Source organism: Phocoena phocoena, chromosome 9 (assembly GCF_963924675.1).
Source record: "Phocoena phocoena chromosome 9, mPhoPho1.1, whole genome shotgun sequence".
Classification (NCBI taxonomy): domain Eukaryota; kingdom Metazoa; phylum Chordata; class Mammalia; order Artiodactyla; family Phocoenidae; genus Phocoena; species Phocoena phocoena.
This window is the reverse complement of record NC_089227.1, coordinates 38,594,946-38,616,040: the sequence shown is the minus strand read 5'-3', so window position 1 is coordinate 38,616,040 and position 21,095 is coordinate 38,594,946. Positions and strand designations below refer to the sequence as shown.

The 21,095-nt window shown below is 37.0% G+C and overlaps 1 protein-coding gene across 6 annotated transcripts in view; it reads right to left on the bottom strand.

The window, feature by feature from the left end:
* DGKB (diacylglycerol kinase beta) overlaps positions 1-21,095 on the bottom strand; it is a 645,730-nt gene that overhangs the window by 518,445 nt on the left and 106,190 nt on the right. For all 6 annotated transcript variants that reach the window (XM_065884106.1, XM_065884107.1, XM_065884111.1 and 3 more), the window contains 2 exons: positions 17,454-17,607; positions 2,861-3,001 (listed from right to left, as the gene is read on the bottom strand). In XM_065884106.1, the coding sequence (XP_065740178.1) occupies positions 2,861-3,001; positions 17,454-17,607 (295 nt within the window). The remainder of the gene's footprint in view (positions 1-2,860; positions 3,002-17,453; positions 17,608-21,095) is intronic.

The following is a 21,095-nucleotide window of genomic DNA, read 5'->3' as shown; positions in this document are numbered from 1 at the left end:
GTTTGTTTGTTAGTTTCCTTTCAATGAAAAAAAAAAATGCTTTTTTGTAAATGCCTGGCAGAAGAGAGAGGTGGGGGAGATTAGAAGTGGCAGTAAGCACTGAATAGATTTATAAAACATTGTTTTTGGGGGAAAAATATTTAAAACATGTCATTAATTTATCTAATAACCCAGGTAAAAGAACGTATCAAATAATGCCACCAACAATTCCAAGAACAATTGTAGTTTCAGATGAATTATGTGTGTGTGTGTGTGTGTGTGTGTTTTCATTGGACTGAAGGAACTGCATAAACCAATGCTTCTCAAAATGTGGTCCCTGCAACATCAGCATGACCTGAAATGAAAACTCTGAAGTCCTATTCCAGGCTTGCTGAATCACATATACTCAAGTTGGGGCGGAGCAAGCTGTGTGTTCATAAGCCCTGCAGGTGATTCTTATGGGCGATAAAGTTCAAGAACCTCTGGCCTAAGACAACACGTCTGTACTCCTTTCTGCTTAGCTGCTTAGAAATTGAGATTCAAAAACATCACTCACCTGCAAAAGTTAACTATATTAGATGCTTGATTATATCTACTTCTGTGTTAATTTTAATTATTTTCTTCTTTTCTTTCCTCTAGTATACATTATGTTTAATAAGTCATAACCATTTTGGAAATATATATTAAATGAACAACCATTAGATTTCTTTAAAGACATTGAAAAAAATTTTAGAATCTATAACTATAATATACTATATGAATGTTAGGAATTTGTAAATGCGCAACCGTAGAAGGGAAAAATATATTAGTACATAGCTAAGAAACTGGGCGAAAGAAATGGATTCTGATTTAACTGATGTAGGAAAAAGCCTGGCACTGGCATTTAGAAAACAAACACAAGCTCCATATGAGTAAGGACCAGGTTAAGGTCCTCCACACTTGAGGAGAGTAGAGAAGAAAACTAGAACAGAGCTAGAACCTTAATGAGTTTCTGAAATAGAAATGCATTTTCTTTCAAGAGTCTGGTGAAAATCACAGAAGTAATGCCAGGTGGTAACAAGTCTGTCTATGCGGGAAGTCTAAAGAAATGAATGGTATAAGCTCGAAAAAGAGCTGGAAAACTTAAAGAACGGAGGAAAGGGGATTGATAACACTGAAGAGAGGTAAGTGGCAGGTCAGGTTCAACTTGATTCATTAAGTGTTTCTGAATCACTTGTGGGTTAACATTATGCCTGGCAACTGTGGACGAGGACTGCTGAGACACAGATTCACATTGAGAACTTACAACATACCTCTTAGGAATTCTACCTTAAAAACAAAATACTTGCAGTTGATCTAAAAATAATTAAACTGCATCACAAAGACCATGCTGGGGAGAAGTAATGGTGTCTTTATTTATTCTCAGACCCGGAATGGAATCTTTGTTTTGTTTTGTTTTTTTGCGGTACGCGGGCCTCTCACTGTTGTGGCCTCTCCCGTTGCGAAGCACAGGCTCTGGACACACAGGCTCAGGGGCCATGGCTCACGGGCCTAGTCGCTCCGCGGCATGTGGGATCCTCCCGGACCGGGGCACAAACCCATGTCCCCTGCATCAGCAGGCGGACTCTCAACCACTGCGCCACCAGGGAAGCCCGAATCTTTGTATTTGTAAAATCATCCCAAACACAGTCCTAATAACACCTGAGAAAACTTTCTCTCTGGCCATTACTTCAATAAAAATTCACTAAACATTAATATTTATTTTGGAATGAGAGAGATTTCTGTAGGTTCTTAGGAAAACAAATAAATCTTGAAATGCAAATATTCAACATTTAGAACTAATAAATATGTATTTAAAGAATGATGTTAATATGGTTTATTCATAACTTAAGCAGGTGTTACTATTAAATAATCATATTACATTAAATTCTTTATTAGTAAGAGAAATATTATCGAAAGTTACTGTTAAACTAAACAGGCTACCCAATCATAATTCTGAGGTGTCACAATATTCTACATTTACTTTAGAAATGTCAAATTTAGGATTCATTATCTTTACTATCATTGCAGTAGCAAAAAAATGTAATTCATTTGAATGATATCTAATACAATCAGGTTAATCAGCTTATTGAACAAACCACCAGCTCTGTATTTAGCAGGGGCTTTGGAGAGAGAATAGATTATTAAATGATGGGGCTTGCAGTAAAGGTTTGAAAAATATTTTCTTGCCTTGCAATGACTACAGTTTGCCACCAGAGAGAGCTCAGTCACTGTATTTTATTAAAGAGAGCACTTATTTCCTTTCAACTAGATTGAAATTCTCTATCTGAAACGCCTGCTACGTGGTAAAAGAAAAATAAGCTATTGTTTAATTATTTATAATATTCAGAGTCAACTTCTAGAAATGAAACTCTCATGCTTGGCATTTAAGAAATTATTTGTCCACGGCAATGAAAGTTAGTATGGAAGGTTTCAAGGAAGATTTCCAGAGAGAAAGGCTCAGTTTGCCTATGGATAGTGAACCCTTTTTCTGCCTAATGGGAAGACCTCTTACATACCAGAAATAAGTGTATTTTCAAAACAACACAAAGGATACTTTTCAATATCGTCTGGTTACCAAACTGAGCAAATTCAAAAACAAAAACCATCAATTGATAAACATGCTCAAGAAATACTTAGTAATAAATGGACCTTGATCAATAATAACCTAAAATTGATAGATTCTTAATATCTTTTAATTGTCTGATTTTCAATTGGAGAATTTTTTTATAATTATTAACCAAGGTCACTTTACTTAATAAGAATGTAAACAACCACAGTATATACAATTTTAAGTTTGTCAATATCCAGTCCTATCCCCCACCCCAACCGTGATAAGTAAACTAAATGAAGAAACACATACACTCCAGTTTATCCTCAGGTCTTCCTCTTTCAAGGAGAGACAGGTAACAGACAATATCCTTCAGGTGGATTACTTCTGGGGAACACGTATTTGCTGGAGAAGTACGGGGAGAGGTGATGGCACCTTTATTCATTCTCAGACCTGGAAAAAAAGATTTGTCTTCATATACTTAAAAATATTCACAGCGCTCTCAAACAAAAACCAACAAAGGAAATAGAGAGATAATGCCTAGACGATGTAGAGAAACTATATACTTCTGAGGCGTAAAATAACCAAATTCTCCGGTCTCTAGTATAACAGAGACAGACATTCTATGATTCCTTTAAGTAATGGAGAGTTCTTTGGGATTTGGGGACATAGGGACTGCTCTGCCTACTCACTGGATGGTGTCTGGGCCAGAATCCTATCGCCCAGAGTTAGTTGGTAGACAGATTTCAAAGCATGAAGAACTACTTTCCTATCCACTTTTCTCTGCCTTAGGCAGTGACAGCTGTCAATCAGCGGGGAAGACTGAAAAATGGTCTTTCACAAAAAAACTGAAGAAATGTGAGTCTGTCCCAATATGATTTATATATTGATGGTCAGGAATCATTCATACATAAAAACATGTATTTATGTCAAACGGTTGCCAGCACCGTGAATAAGACATCCTTTTTGCCATCAAGGAATCTGCCCATGAATAAGAGAGAAAGAGAACGTAAACAAAATTCTGGATAAACATGACAGATTTAATTAGAGAGGTAAGAACATACAACTGTAGTTTGGTTTTAATATGGTCCATACTTTATTTATTACATCCATTCATTGTGCCTGTTCCAAGACAAGGGTAGAGAACCTGAATATCTGTTCACAACAGCTGACGACTGCAGAGTATCTGATAATCAAATCGAAACTCTTTCACAATAAATAGTTCCATCTTACAGAGAAGTCTCTGAAACCAGATCATATGTATCTGACAAGACCTCACGGTAAACCCCAATTATCCTTTGAGGTCTACTTGGCCATATAAAAGGTATGTGGGTTAGATGGCTGATGGGCTGAATGGCTATTCGATTCCTAATTAACCAGGAGTTACTGGAATGCAGGGAATAATCTTAACCAAATACAGTTCTTCAAGCCTGTCATTCATCTGGCATTCATCAGCACACCTCCACCTGACCACATCTCTTGCTCTGGTCTATCTCTTTCCATGTATAACTTTGATTGAACACCTGTGATTTCCTTCAGCCATTTCAAGATATCCCGGAGTATAATTTAATGCATGCTGAAAAGCCAGCAGTTAATTAGTTTAGTAGTCACAATGTTACTACTAATAAAATGTACCATTTATTGAATGTACGCTATGTGGCAGGAACCATGCTGGGCACTTGAACATGTATCATTTCAGTTCATTCTCCCATTAACCCTGTGAGGGGAGATTGCATGAATCCCATTTTACAGATGAGAAACAGGCTTAGGGAGATGAACTGCCCAGCGTTTCATAACTAGCAACTTTATCCTTTTTATTCTACACTAATAGCTTATAGATTATTTTTGTTCAAGGCCAATAGTAAGGAAAAGTAAGAAAAAGAGTTTACATCTTAATCCAGCACAAATAACACACACACACACACACACACACACACACACACACACACTAGTAGGTTTCATAACTGTGCCAATGTTTTCTGTGTTAACTTATTCTCTTCTTTTTTATTCCATTCTTAAAATTCTGTCAAAGACCCCTTAAACTGAATTCATTACCCACCATGGGCCACAATTGACAGTTTGAAAAACAATGCTCTACATCTTTCATTTTTTTACCAAAGTCTTCTTTATTTCAAATACATCTCTATGCTTCACATTGATTCCACTTGTTTATAGTTATTGAAAAAGATACATATATATATACACATATTATAAATGGATTTCCTCCCTTAACAAAAGTGTCACTGTATATCCGATACAAACTAACATAGTCACTTTTATAAACCAAAGGCAGAGAACAGAAGACAATCCTGAGCTTTGAAAAGAAAATACCTGACTAATTCTAACTAATCATCTAAAGCCTAGCCAGCTGCAGAAATAAGCAGTTTCAACTTATGATAAAAGACATTTTGGCACTGATCCTTCACATGACCATAACTTCCAGACTCGGAGAACACAGCCCTTGAATTATGGTTGGATAAACTATGACCTAACCCAGACTGCCTGATGAGCTAATCCTCTCTTCTATGCTCCCCGCTTATGGTACTGAAATGATTTAATCAGCTTGATTTAACTCTTTTATACAAAAACTCAGCGTAAAACAAGAATAAAAAGCATGTATCATCACATTCATTTGAAAGAATGCCAAAAGGTATATATTTTCACTTATATATATTCACTTATGATCATTTGTATATATAAAATGAAGGCTATGGTATTTCATTATCAATTTTCATAATACTAAACACAAACATTTGGAAAATATGAGTATCATAATTTTCTGTTTGCTTTTCCTGTATGTAATGTACATACTGAATATGAACATTAATGTATAATTTCAACTTAACACTACTTTTGAACAAGAAACATGTTACTATACTAAAATTATTTTGTTTGACAAAATGAGTTGACTATTTGCCATTTTCTGTTCATGAGAGGTTGTAAACAAAAAGTTGTATCATGCACTGAACTGTGTCATAGTTTAACATTTAAAAGAATTTAAAGGTTATTTTAAAAAGAAATTATGGGCATGTATGACAACACACAATGAAAAACTAATCAGTTTTTCCTTAAGTGCAATTTCAGCTAAATTTGAGAGGTAAAACATATACTTTTCGCAATGATTTATAGGGTGCATCAGAGAAAGAAAAATAAAATGTCAATGAGCTTTTCCACAATTACTTTACAACAAAACAATTATAGAGCTGGACCACTAAATCTTGACGTGTTGCGTTGAAAAAGCTCATAGGTTTGTTTCAGCTCCTAACCCCCTACCCTAGATCAGCCCACTTTCTCTTAAGTGGTGAAAATGTTTCCTTATATTTTCACTTAATATTTTGAGAGCAGGCCCTAGGGCCTCAATCTGTCTTCAGAGAGGTTGTTTTTACACCCTATTCTACCCTTTCAAAATTTTTTTTTTCCTGTCCCTAAACTTGGCTGTAGCTCTTTCCCAGTATTTACCTCCCTCTAGGAAAGTTCACTTCCCAGAAGAAAAGCCCTTTTCCTTTTAAGCAGTTTGTGCTAAGGCTTATACAGGACACACACGAGACCATGTAACCGGCAAACAGAACATAGCAAGCCTGGTTTCTTGGCTGCAGCTCCTCAATGAAACGAGACGGTAAATGGAATCTTACACTTCTCTTTAGCAGTAATAGCCTCTGAAGAAGAGGTTCAAAAGTCTACTTCCCTTGGGACTTCTCTGGTGGTGCAGTGGTTAAGAATCCATCTGCCAATGCAGGGGACACAGGTTCGAGCCCTGGTCCGGGAAGATCCTACATGCCCCAGAGCAACTAAACCCATGTGCCACAACTACTGAGCCTGTGCTCTAGAGCCTGCGAGCCACAACTACTGAGCCCACGTGCTGCAAATACTTAAGTCCACGCATCTAGATCCCATGCTCCGCAACAAGCCACTGCAATGAGAAGCCCGCGCACTAGAATGAAGCATAGCCCCCGCTTGCCACAACTAGAGGAAGCTCCCGCACAGCAACGAAGACCCAACACAGCCATAAATAAATAAATAAATAAATAATTTAAAGCAAAGGTCTACTTCCCTTTAACAAAGGCCATTTTAACCCATCCAAGCATCAGTGAAACTCTTTAGAATTGGAACTGCACATGAAGCTAGGTAAAACACAATGTGTTTTTGTTTTTTTTTTGCCTCAAGTGGTCAATATTTAGCTCTGAAGATCATGTGACTGACATCCAAATTTGTAGGTTCTCTGACTTGCCCAAGGCTGTGCTTCTTTAAATATTTCCCCACAAAAGTGACCCATATATACCTATACACATATAATATACATTACAAGGTACAACAAAGTACAAAATAAAGTGAAAAACAGGCAAAGTAATTAGAGTCTATTAGTTTTATGAGGAATAATTATCTTGTACTTCGATGGCATTTTTCTGTTTTTTATGATGATTATATATATGTATATACACATATATATCTATATATAACCATTATTCTCTTCAAAGTTTTAACTACAAAAAGAGTTAGCGTCAGTCAAACTGAATATTGCCTACGATTATCACATTCTTCAAGCACACGATTTTCACTGTATTCCAATATAGACACTCCATTTCTTAAAACAATGACCTAAAAAGTTTTATTCTAATAGATACTTCTAATTCTAGTCTCAAGGTTCAATTGTTAGCAAATCAGTTTTGGGTACATGTTCAATTTCTGCCTCTGCTCCAGTTTATTTTATTTTCAAACACTTGCATTCCAGATAATGAAAACGGTAGCGTTATCTCCACTGTTTCCCTTCATCTATTAAAATGAAATATTCAAAACTGTTATTATTACTATGAAATACTGATATGAATTAAAATTCTAAACTTATAAGGCAATAAAACACTCTGGCAACTTGGTTTTTCCATTTTTTTATACTGGTTCAATTTGCAGAAATTTAACAGGCTTATGAAGCAATTTGTCACATAGTGTAGTCACATATCATACTTCCAATATTCATATTAATAGTCATGATGAGTGGCACAGATAACCAAGAATAACAACAGTTACTTCATATTATCACACATTTCATGATTTTTAGACAACCTTCTAACCATGCTTGTCTTAAAATAATATAATTTAAACAATTTTTTTTTATGCTTATACAAACCTGCAGCAAGATGAGATAGCCTGGGTAAACTAGACTGTGATTCCTCATAAAATGAGGACAGGCAGTGGATACAGTCCTTGACAAGAGACTAGGGCCAGCAAAATCTCTCTAAGAACATCATATGGGTTTCATCTTTTTGGCCACTGGCAAAAACCTGAAACAAGCAATTATAAGGAACAGGGCTTGAAGCAGGTCTTTGGGGGTGATGTTCTAGGAGCAGAACAAACTCTGCAAAGGAGCAAGGACAACATTCCTGGCTGTGTGCCAGCAACACTGACCCTGCAATTCCATTTGTGAGAGAAAACCATTGTAAAGCAATTACACTCCAATAAAGATGTTAAAAAATAAAATTAAAAAAAAAAAGAGTGGAAAATCAGAGAGTGAACTACTGATAGTCACATAGCAATCCCAGGAGTTCAGAGTTGAAGACAGGCCATCTAACTCCAAATTTTGAGCTCTTTTCAAAAGCAGTAAAAGGAAGACTTGCTCTATCAGTCCTGTCCAGTAAAATAGTCTTCAATGATAGAAACGTTCTATGTACACCTTGTTCAATATAGTAGTATTAACCACATATGGTTGTTGAACACATGAAATGTGGCTGGCGTTTGACTGAAGAACTGAATTGTTTTAATTGATTGTTAACTAACTTAGATTTCAAAGTTACATTGGGCTGGTGGCAACCATAATGCAGGTGACACACTGTCTACAGGCAGAGAATTGAGAGTTGGTTGAATTACTCTGTTTCGTGACTATACCTAACCATGGGAATTAAGCCACCATATATGAAAAGAAGTCATGCTACCCAAATTTGTATATTTGTCACATTAAAAAGAAATCCCAATAATACTCCTTAAATTTGACTGTATTCTTTCAGGATGTATGACATCTTAGTGGAAAAAAAAAACTATATTGAATTTGACCTTTATCCTGTGTTTGCAAACTAAAACACAGGAAAATGATCTGTTTAATTAATAATGGTAAAAGTTGGCATTCCTAAGGTACCTAATGCATTACGTTTTTGAGTCCCACAATACCCAGTAAGATACATATACTTCTTATCTCCATTTCGCATTTGAGAAAACAAAGACCAGTTGTGCATCCACAATTCAAAAGGCAGCCTGATGTGGGATTTCATGCTTTAAGTATAATTTTGTGGGGCTAGAGAGAGAAAGATAAAGCAGAAAAATCTGTCTCCTGCCTCTCAATAAATGACCTTTTGTTTTAAGGGTCTGGTTTTCAAGACTCTTGAGAGTGCATACATTATTTCATAAACCTTTGGAAGGAAATTAGAAATCCTAGCCATGGCTGAGAGCTCTAAATTCATCTTCCATTGAGATCAGTCCTTGGGCCATCCACTTAATACATCCACGAAAATACATATTTACCAAATCTTTACTTGCATTTTCTTATGGGAAATGGATTATGAATGATTTTTCTTAACTGTGTTTTTTAATAGGTATACAACTAACATATCCTTTATAAACATAAACCTAAATAAATATTAAGGTCCTTTAATATTAGTCATGTAAAACCAGGTTCCAGGCATGTAAAACCAGGTTCCAGGCATTGGAGATAAAGTACTGAACAAAGGAGATGAAAACTCCCATTTTCATAGGGTTTTTCTTCTAGCAGATCAAAGCAAATGCTCAATACCATAGCTCATTTTCTAGCTTGCTACTAAGTATTTTTAGAGCATAACACGAATTAAATAATATTATGATTGATTTGAGACTCTGTAAAGTACTAAATATCTTATTGCCCTCATGAGGATCTCAAAAACTGAAAATAAGTATTTAACATATTATGCAAAAATCTTAAGATAACACTATCATTTAATATGTAATTATTAAGATGCAATTCAAAATACAAAACCCCTTTATTTTGGGTCAATAAATTTAATAGCAAAAATGAACACTTTGAAAACCAAAATTTTACTTAGCATATTCAGACAGAACAATAAAGAAACCTATATAATCAAGTTCAGTATATTCAAACCCATTTAATAATTAAAGAGGAGATTTGGGAGAAACTTTTCTTTTACCGACAGTAATTTTATCATCAATGGGGCCTTGAAGTTACGGAGTTTTCTCTGGTTTCAGGGAAGGATTTTTAGGGCTTTCAGGGTTTCAGGATAAAAAATTTATTGGAGTAAAATAATTTTTAGATTACTACTACTAATAATAATGATTAGAAGTCTGAATTTGGTACTATAGAGGCATAAAAAATGTAATGGCTGACATACATAAATGCTTATTGGCCAATGGATAGAAATTCTTGTATCTTTATTTCTAGGGAATTTGTATGTAGGTATATAAGCTGCAGACTATAATTGTTATTATCAATAAAGCATATCAACAGTGATAAAAGCACAAATATATATGAAATGCCCTACTGTGTGCCAAGAATCTCCGCATCTCATAGTTGCATAAGTCTTGTACTCTGTTCAATTTGTGTTTTATGGAAACTGGCCTGCCCCTGTTTGCATGGTGGAAACTGAAGTAGCTTATTAGACACAAAAGGCCTATAAAGCTACTTTACACTACACACACACACACACACACACACACACACACACACACACACACAAACATTTTTACTATCCTTAAAACAGTACTGATAAGAGTAATACTTTCTTCTCAGCACAGTTAATGAAGTGTGTCTTCTGGCAAGAACACTCAGTAAGGTCATTTGGCAAAAGAACATTTTCCCAAAGGTTTAAGTACTTCATTTTCATTGCACAATTTTCTGTTCTTAACTTGATTAACTTCCTTATGGACAAAAGGGCATTGTTTCTCCTTTTCTGTCTAAAAAATGCCATTGTGGTATGACTCTCTGGTTGTACAGACAACATGAAAAGAGCTAAATACCATGACTGATATTGTAGCTTCACAGAATTCACTAACCATTGCCACATCAAATGAGCAATGAGAGGGGACCCAAGATAAAGTACCTGAAGTTTTTCAGAGATAGTTTTTATTATTCTCAATCTTAAATATCTTTGGGACTTTTTTTTTTTTTTTTTTTTTTTGCGGTACGCAGGCCTCTCACTGTTGTGGCCTCTCCCGTTGCGGAGCACAAGCTCCAGACGCGCAGGCTCAGCAGCCATGGCTCACGGGCCCAGCCACTCCGCGGCATTTGGGATCTTCCCGGACCGGGGCACGAACCTGCGTCTCCTGCATCGGCAGGCGGACTCCCAACCACTGCGCCACCAGGGAAGCCCTGGAACTTTTTTATATATCTTTAGCCTCATCTGTCTTCATGACAGCTTCCACACCACTGACAGTGTAATTATTTTCTGGCTTACATCCTTTTCATGGCTCTCCAATTTCTTCTGGATAAAATTCAAAACATAGCATGACGGACAACACTCTCTACCATGGGGTCCTGGCTACCCACCTCATCTCTCCTCCAGTCACATCATCTGTCCCAGCCCAACTGAGTCAAGGCACAGCCCCAGATCTCTCAGGACTCCCCAGAAGTCTACCTTCCTCCACTCTCTGAAGGCAGTCAGGACTCTAATCCTGCCAGGATTGCTCCCCCAACTCTACCGCCAGGCTGTGCCCAATACTTCCAAGGTCATGACTACTATCTACTCTGGGCCCATCAAAAATGACCTTATGACCCTCATCCCAGTTTCAGTCAGTCATGAGAAACCTAGGACTTTCAGTCATCCTCAGCCTTGACCTGCACTTTCTATCTGATTCATTTTCGCCAACAGCATTCATTCCATTTGACGTGCCACAAATTTTTATTTTTAGGACTCTTTCTCTCACCACTAGAATGTATATGACTATGGGAGGGGTAGCTCTGTTTTGCTCACTGATGTACTCCCAGTAATTTGAATAGTACCTGACACATTGTTAAGTGATCAATAAATATTTTTGAATGCATAAATATTGAATGTCTTAAAGTTTGTGCACTGTCCTTTGATGGGACATGATTTTAAGATTTAAACAGAAATTGTATATGTTGCTTTCTCTTCTTGGAACTCCCTTCTAATCCACTCCCCATCCCTCCCACTACCTCTACCTGGATAATTTCAATTTATGGTTAATATCTCAGTCACATGCTCCTGACACATACAGCACAGCACTTGTTTTATTGTAGTAAAACTGACCACTTATCTGTTTTTTTCCGTGACTCTAAAGCATCCTCAGCTTTCTTGTGGAATTCCTGGCACATAATGTGTTTTTAAAAATGAATGGTTGGATGCATAAATTAAGGAAATAATAAAATGAATAATTAAATGGTACGACTGGTCAATTCACTACATGATCTGATTTAAACGGTGCTAGGAAAATCTTCTCTTTGTGTGCTATAAAACAACTAATAAGAAATAACAAAAACTCTTACACTGACCTACGGTTAATAAAGGATGTTCCTGTTATAAAGTCAATGTTTTGGACACTGGGGAGCCCAACAGGAATATATAGTATGAGTGTCTGAACCAGTTAATAAATCACATCACATTCTCTTCTAATTGCCATATTCTTAGAGAAAGTAATTGTTATTAATAGCTGCTGTTAATTGCTATCCTACACAAAAAGAAAAACAATTTAGCTGAAGAGGGTTAATTCCAGGAGTTTCTGTGTGACAACTGTCAAAGGTGGGATTTGGAGAGAGGCAGGGATGTCCCAGCTAATCTACAAGAGGCAGATGGTGGGACTTTAACAAGGGTGACAGGGTTGCTTCCCAGCTACACTCTCTAGGTATCCCATCTTACTGATCACTGCATCCATAGCATGGTACACAGCATATGCTCTTGAATTAAAATGAAGCATTAGCTGAGACCTGAAGGAGCTGGGTTTTGCTGTGAAATAAGGGCAGAGGGAACATCATGCAGAAAAGCCCAGAGTCCTGAGTAAGCACAGCAGGTTTTAAGTCACCGCAAACAGTTGGATATGAAAAGAATCTGGGTGCATGGGGCAAGGAGACAGAGAATGAGGACGGTAGGCAGACTCTATAAGCTGCATGGCATTGGCTTAATGCTATGGAACTCAGATTTTATCATCTTCTTAACTGCACTGCCCAGGTCCTGGAGTCTCTGTAAGGTCACTTCAGGAGGGGTGTCTCCAGAGGCAGGGGGAAGGCAGAGTGACTAGGACTCCCTGTACTCAGACCTCTCCTGCACCACCCTCAAAGCAAAGTAACTCTGCTTTAATCGGCTTTAAATATCAAGGATTTATGTTTACTTGGGAAATAAAGGTTTAAAAAACATTCCACAAGGTGATTGTGAAAGTCTGTACTTGGGAACCCATGAATAATTATCGTCAGGCTTCTGTGTCAGAAAGAACATTTTCCAGATGGGAGGGCAGGGCCTGGCTGGGAGTCATGCTAATTGATAGTCTAGGACACAAACAATGATGTATCGAACTGACACAGGCAGAATGTTTGAGAAGAAGTTACAACGAGTAATAGCATTTTGTGATGAACTAAACCTAAGTAGTGAGGCAGTGAAGGGTAGGAAGGGTCCAAGATTTTAGGGTAGGGAAATTGATAAATACTCAGGTTCCTTTCAACCAGAAAGAAGACAGGAATAGAAGCAGATTTGGGTAGAATATAATTATTTGACTTTCCAATCCACTTAGTTTGACTCCTTATGGAACACTCACTCAGATGAAGGGCTCCATCTGGAATCTAGTAATATGTATTCTCTGTGAGCTGAAGAAACCGTTTTGGGTTGTGTGGGAAACAATTGAGCATTTTATTTTAGACAGCACCTGTTTTTTTGTATGATGTGAAAAAAAAAATGGCATCTGTTGAGAGTGAGGGGAAAGATATGAATAAACTAAAGGAGGTTTAAAAAGTTTAACCTGATTGATCTAGGAGACAGTATCAAGAATAAATACTTTTCAGAATAGATTTTTTTAAAAGCTGAAGAGGTGTTAAGGCCATGTTAATACTGGGTGTTAGGAATGTGTAGTGACAACAGCCTGCATGCATATTTATGAGATTTCTCCCTGGATATGCTCAGTGTGCAAATAGCAGGGACTGAGATATGGGATCATAATAGTGACCCATGGTTGAGGGTTTGTGAGCCACTTGCGGAAAAAAAAAAGGATTCCAAATAATTAAACATTTCTGTAAAGATAATAGTTCAAGTGATAGATTCTAGGGATGAAGGTGAGATCAGAAATTGGTTGTTGGACTAGCAGAGAGGTTTAGGATTAGGGATTTGGGATTTACAATGAAGCAGAAAAGGTTATAAGAAAGCTGGAAAAATGGTATATTGGGGATATATTTAAAAACTAAAAGACCAACATGGGAACAGCAGAATTAATCATCTTATATTTAAATAGGAGATAAGAGGCACTTAACGGAAACAAAATGTTCCAAAACAATACATAATCCACTACATGAAATGCCAGCTGGATCATTAGGTTCAATGAAACACAACTACATACACACTCGTAACTTTTATACCTATTTATAATTATTTTTAAATGTTTTATTCTATAAAAACTAAATGCTTTACTTTTACCAAATATGTGATCATTGTTCATTAACAAGAATAACATTTTTTTCCTTTTAAAAAGTTTGTCTTCTTATTGAGAAACCTTTATTGTTCAATTGATATACAGAATCAAGAATGGCTACCATATTCCTGATGGTAATGTGGTAATGAAACATGTGAACTCTCAGAGCAGATAAACAAAGCAGATTACATAGCACCTCTTTATTCAAAATTCATTTGTAATTTTTTTCAACCACAAATACATCTTGCGTAGATAACTTAGATTATTGCAAAGCAAGTTTCTAGGAATAAAAATCTATGTATCTTTCAGTTTCTGAGTCAAGGCTACCCCAGGCCTTGAAAATTTTATTACTGTCTAGGGTTCCTTATTTCCCAGAATAAAAACCACTATCAAAGGTAATTCTGAAAATACACAGGATGAGAAATAGTCCTACAAAGGACACTATGCACCTATGTCTTAAAATGTGGAGGCCACGCTTTGAAAAGCCATCACAGTTTAATTTATTATTGCTGCATGAGGGTTACGCAGCCTATCTTACAATTCCTTTCAAGTAGGTCTATGCAGGATGTGTGATTGTCCCAAAAGAAGTACAATTTGTTATTCCTTATTTTTTTTTCCCATTTTGAAACATGGTTTGACCTCTACTCCTTGTAAATTTGGTATCTTCTACGTAGTACTTACTATGTGCTATCTGAAGAAAAGAGGGTTTGAGGTTTGAATTTTTTTTTTTTTTTTTTTTTTGCGGTACGCGGGCCTCTCACTGTTGTGGTCTCTCCCGTTGCAGAGCACAGGCTCCGGATGCGCAGGCTCAGCGGCCATGGCTCATGGGCCCAGCCGCTCCGTGGCATGTGGGATCCTCCCAGACCGGGGCGCGAACCCGTGTCCCCTGCATCGGCAGGCGGACTCTCAACCACTGCGCCACCAGGGAAGCCCTGAATTTCTTATAAAACTACCAAAGTAATTAGATTGTCTCTTTCCTCCAAGTGTGACACAATTAGTCTGAGTCTGTTGACTCAGAGAGACAACATATCAAAAAATGTTCCCCCTTCTTCCTCAAGACAGTATCTGTCTTCTTAAAGAAGACAGTGTTTCCCAAGGACAGTATTGCTTCATGTAAATTTAAATAAGGGACAACTTTGTTATTTCTAAGGAATATGCAATCCATTTATAGCATGAAATGGAGAACACAGAAGTTTTCATTTCTAGATCCAAGTAAAAACCTGTCTCATATAAAAATTTTCAGCCCAGAACACTTGTAAGCTCTGAAACCACACTTTAGGACAAACTAAACGGAACTCATTCAGAGAAAACAGCAAGTGTGGGGAGTCCTCTCAGTTCATGGTATAAGGGGAATCATTTCAGGAACAAAAAATATTTGATGGGTAGTTAAAGGTTATAAGCATATGAATTGCTCTGTATTTTGAAGGGATCATCTGTTTTAAAAAGCTTGGACCAACATGTGATTGCTCGAGGAAGAATATTTTACTCCATTAACAGAAAGGGAAGCAGCACAACGTAAGGCTTAATAGTGTGGACTCCCCATCAGATTGCCCAAGTTTTGTTTCTGGCTCAATCACCTATTTCTTAATTATATGTTTGAAGCTTTTTATTTATTAGAATGCTAATTAGTAAAATTCTCCTCACCTCTTTACCCACACTTCGATATTCTATGTTGTGACGCTAGGACGGGAAGTCTCGACCAGAGGCTCCCACAGGATACTTAATCCCCTCTCAGGGGATCTGTAAGGTCAAAACGCTATCAGTGATGATTCTGAGATATCATTTGCTTTCTTCACTCTCATTCTCTCATGGGTGTACAGTGGACTTTTCAAGGGGCTACCTGACATGATATGGCAACGCAGCAGCGGACGTGGTTATTCAGCTGTCTTCTATGGAGTTGGATGTTAGTCATTTGCAACAGTGTGAAATAATGTCAATCTTCTCACTAATTTTTTTTTTGTTTTTGAAAACAGTCATTTTTCATAAAGATGTTATTTTTGTCAACATCTGAGGGGACGATCATTGTAATTTCTAGAATGTGTCATCTTTAATATGGTAAATAGAAATAAATATCACCCATATAAACAAGAGCATTTTGGGGTCCTCAATAATTTTCAAGAGCCTAAAAGAGTCCTGAGATCAAAGAGTTTTGGAAACACTGCTGTAGACTATATTTCTCCATTGCCATATGGAAACCTGTTGTGTTCACAGGGGGCACTAGAGAGACAAGAGAAGGGAGGAGGGAGAAGGGACAAGTTCCTGCTGGTCTACCTGCACTTATCTGTTAGATCTCTCCAGCATCCCACCGTCCCAGGATCTGGTGCCAGTAGCAAGGCGCTCTAGTCTTGTGGCAGCTTACTGCCACACCAAGAAGGCGCAGTGAGCTCCCGCAATTCAGTCCTGCACAGACCATGGTGATGCTGTAAGAGGTCTGACTTCCAGGGCTGCACACTCCTCCCTGAGCTCCTGAGCTATCAGAGCCAATCAGGAAGGATCCCCTCCACAGGAGTCTGACAGTGAGACCTGCCAGGCAACATCCACCCCCCAACTCTGCCTCCCAGGTCCTAGAGGTCCTCCTTCCAAGCTTCTGGGTTTTGAAGACTCCAACCCAGGGGAGGCCTCTGGTTCTACCTCAGTGTGTCTCAGTGCTCATCTTCACTTTTTCAACTCTCCGACACTGTTTAACCAGTTTCCTATTGCACATTTTCTAAAGTAATATAGTGAGATTTCTATTTTCCTGACTGTGTGGAGAGTGATACAATTAGTGACAGGTAGTAATGCATTAGGCATCTCTAAAAAGCTACACCTAATGAGAGAACCAACCATCTCTATGGTGACAAACTGAATTAAGTATCTAAGAGAAAAATCTAAACTCTGTTCTGAGTTTACAAATCTAAAAATGTGAAAGTATATTGGTAATTTGAACAAATGATATTAAATACTATGTTTTTACATAACTGCCTTGTGACTACATATATTTATATTTATATATATATATATACACACACACACACACATATATATATATTCCAGTCATTTAAAAGAGCACTTTCCTATATTTGATGGGAGTATCTCTTAAAATTATTACCTAAACCTAGACTTCTAAGACATTGAAACGACAAGTGATGAATAATGATAAAGTATATTTTCTCTAATGTTTAGTTGCACAGTCTTAGTATGAAAGGATAAATCCTGCAATAAAGGTAATTTTTAAACAAATCATCTCAGCTTACAGAGAACTTATAATGATTTTTCCCTTTGAGGTTTTTGCATTACATACATTTTTAAAGTAAATAATTAAACTTACCACCTGAGAGGAGAGCAGGCTTACTTTTTACCATTGGACTAGAATGAGGAAACTTGTTGCTAAATGACATGAAAAGGTGTGTTGTGAAATCATCAGGAAGCTCGGCTTCCAGGAATGTCTTCATAAATAGCTTGAAACCTTCAAAATCTATTGTCTGGAAAAAAAATTTAAACATATATTTTAAGACTCAGCCAATGTTAAGATTCTGTGCTATGCTCAAAATCATTAGTAGGAGACACGACCTCAAACATTTTTAAATCCAAGTCTACAAGAGGAAGGTAACTATTTGAGAAGTAAATCGGGCAGTCAGTCCTAGGTTGACACTGGTGAGTAGATTTGTATGTCTTACCTGCAATAATGGAGCAGGAAAACCAGGAGCTTTTCACTCAGACATCCACAGTATCTATGTGGCCTTAACATTTTTACTCTTTGAAACTTAATTTCCTCCTCTGTAAATTGGGTATAATATTCCCAATCCCGTAAAGTTGTTATGATGATTAAATCAGACAATTATGTGAAGATGCCAATGCAGAGTCATGAACACAGCACGAATACTCAGAAAGAAAGGTATTTCTCTCATCTCCCTTCTTTGTCTGAACATTGTTTTTGACAATTGGAGAAAGTGGTTGACATGAAAGGTTCACCCTAACACCAAGACGAATGGATATAAAATTCTAAAGTGAAATTCTAAATCTTCCTATGCAGATTTTCAAAGAAATCTACTTCACGATCCATGCTCACTCTTACTCATTGCAGGACTATAAAAGCGTCGACATTTACATGCAAAGAACCATTGCTACTTAGGGAATCTCCATGTCCACTTGGGGAAATGGTTATGGGAGCCACTTCTATCCTCAAGTTAATGAGAGGATTTCACAGGAGCTACTAGGAGAGCTTGCTTTCTCCAAGTAAATGAGGACAGTGGGCCAGGATCTGACTCCTGCCTGGGAAACGGAGGACAAGGCTACAGGTACTTGGGACAAAGAAAAGAAAATGGTATTGTACTGGGCTTGGCCAACCCTCCTTGTGACTGCAGGGACAGTAATGCATAAATGTTGCCTAGGAAATAGCTGTAGACCTCACGGAAGAGAAGGCCCCTGGAGCTGTGCTGGATACTATCCAGTAGTCCATTTGAAGGGACTAGGAAACCTACAGAGAAGAAACTGAGATAAAGCCACATCTGTCCAGATCAAGAGACTGCAAGGGCTATAGGCCTCATAGGAAGCCCTTGAGGGGCACTTTTTTTATTACCCGGTTTAACGTAACTGACATGAAACTAAAAATAAGGAAAAAATAAAACTTGGCAGGTTAAGGCTCCTAAATTTTTACAGAATTCTGGCAGAGGAGAATAAAATTAATTCCATAAACTGATATTTTGGATACAAAAAGTCTATTTTTCCTATGTAAAAATATTGGGATAAGGTGGTAGAGAACAGCCAATTTTATTATTGTACTGTTTTGAATAAACCTAAAAGGGAATCAGACATACAGGGGTATCATTAGGAGAAAGGAAATTTTTGCAGATTAGATCGCATGCCCTTTAAGTATATCTACTGTGTATGCTTTTGTACCTAACATAACCTCAAGCTAATACAAAACAAAACCAAAAACGTCACTTTATTTATTAATGGTTCCAAGACTCTGTCTACAACTTAATCTGACATTTTTGGTTAAACTTAACTTAGTCTTGTTTTGCTTATTAATTCTCAGAAGGGCACTTCAGATGTTTATATTGGTGGTGGTAAAAAGACTTCATTTCCTTCCATATTTAATGAATCACCTCCACCACAGAATATTGTAAATTCTACTAGTGGATTGAACCACAAAACTCAAAACTGTGAATAATATGAATATATAAAGAATAGCATCAATTAGCAGAAGTACTTTCAAAAAGCAAATTGCCACAATGAATGAAGCCAAGGTTTCAAAATACACAAATGAGGCCAGAAGCCAGACTAGTATATCCAAATAAGTTGCCTTGAGCTGGGCACCTATTCTTACTAATAGGATTCCTCAGGATGGCGTATCAAAAGAGAAGTAATCCACACTCAGCTGGATGAGTGACCAACACTTGTCAATAATCTTCAACATGTGAGAAGGTCTATGGGGAACGCAGGAGTTAATGCTATATGCAAAGTTATAGGAAATTTATATGGTAAACATTCACAAGCATTGTGATTAAAATCAAAGTTACTTATAGTTGCTTTTCTTCCTGTACCCTTTTGTAGTCAGCACTGTGTTTGGAAACATAACAGATGATAGAGCATGGTTTTTAAGTCAGACTACCTAGATCAACTCTCAGATCCAACACTTTCCAACTGTGTGACAGTGGGCAACTTATTAAGTTCTCTGTGCCTCAAATTCTTCATCTATAATACCAACCTCTTGATTTGTTAGGAAGAATTCCACATGGTATTTGACGAATGGGCCTTAAAACCATATTAACTTAAATGTTTCCATTTGCATTTAACAAATCATTACACGGTTCATTGTTTTCTTGGGTGGGTGTTTTTTAAAATTGTCGTTGTTTACTTGTTTTTCACTTTTTTTTGTTTCGTTTTTTGAGAAACCAGGTAACAAAATGTGAACAAAGACTATAATTGCTGAAATTTTTTTCTCTGAATCTTCTTTTACAATAAGATTATATTTTAAAACAATTATTTCAAGCCAAGGGTTTGATGTGGGAGCAGGAAAACAACAACAACTAACCAAACAACCAACGAAAACAAAAACAAGGACTCCAGAATAAAACGATTTTGTTTCATATTCCAATACCTCCACTCACCACCTGAGTGATTTGGGGCAAGAAACATATTTTCTCTTTTTAAGGAAAAATCTGCCACATCCCAAGTGTGATAACCCACATAGGACCTCCTTGAAATTGGTGCTTGTGATTTCATGATGAAAACCAGAAAAATAGACAACCAAAAGGAAGAAGTGAACTTAATGCATGACATCCCTCTTAATAAGGAATACATTTCTCCTTGGTCCTTCTTTTTTCAGATCTCAGGAAAACTTTCAGAATTTTCTCCGGTGTTGTAGCTCTCCCTTGCTCAGCAATCAAAAAATAGCTTAGTTTTATTATCTGACATCACTACACCTTAATTTCCTCCATATAAGATCAACTGTTCAGCATTGCTGCCTAAACGTAATAATAAATTGACGTAAAGCACTTAACGCACCCTTGGACACATAGGATGTAAAAGAAATAAAATAGTAAAAGAAAAAAAGGAATAAGTAAAAAGAAGCACTTGTTTGAGGTTAGATGGGTTTTTTCATTATCTTAATTTGCCCACCTCTTTATTGGTCCAAGAAACTAGAATTTCATTGCATTTTTCCAAATCTAACCCTCTGTTTTTGGGGTCTTAGATATTTTGCTGTAATTTTTCTGTGTCAGGCAACATTGGCAAATTACTGCCTTCAGAAAGCAAGCCTTTAAAAATAGATTATCTTACTTTAAAAAAAAAATAAAAACTTATCATAGACATAAGAATAGAATAAAGATTTCCCTAGTTCTTAAATGATTTCCATGAGATGATGTCATCCTATTCATGACTGAAGTTTTACTGATGATGTCAACTTCTTCCTCCAACTTCTTTACATTATTGGTGGCAGCAAACTTCCTTTCTCTTACACTTCCTG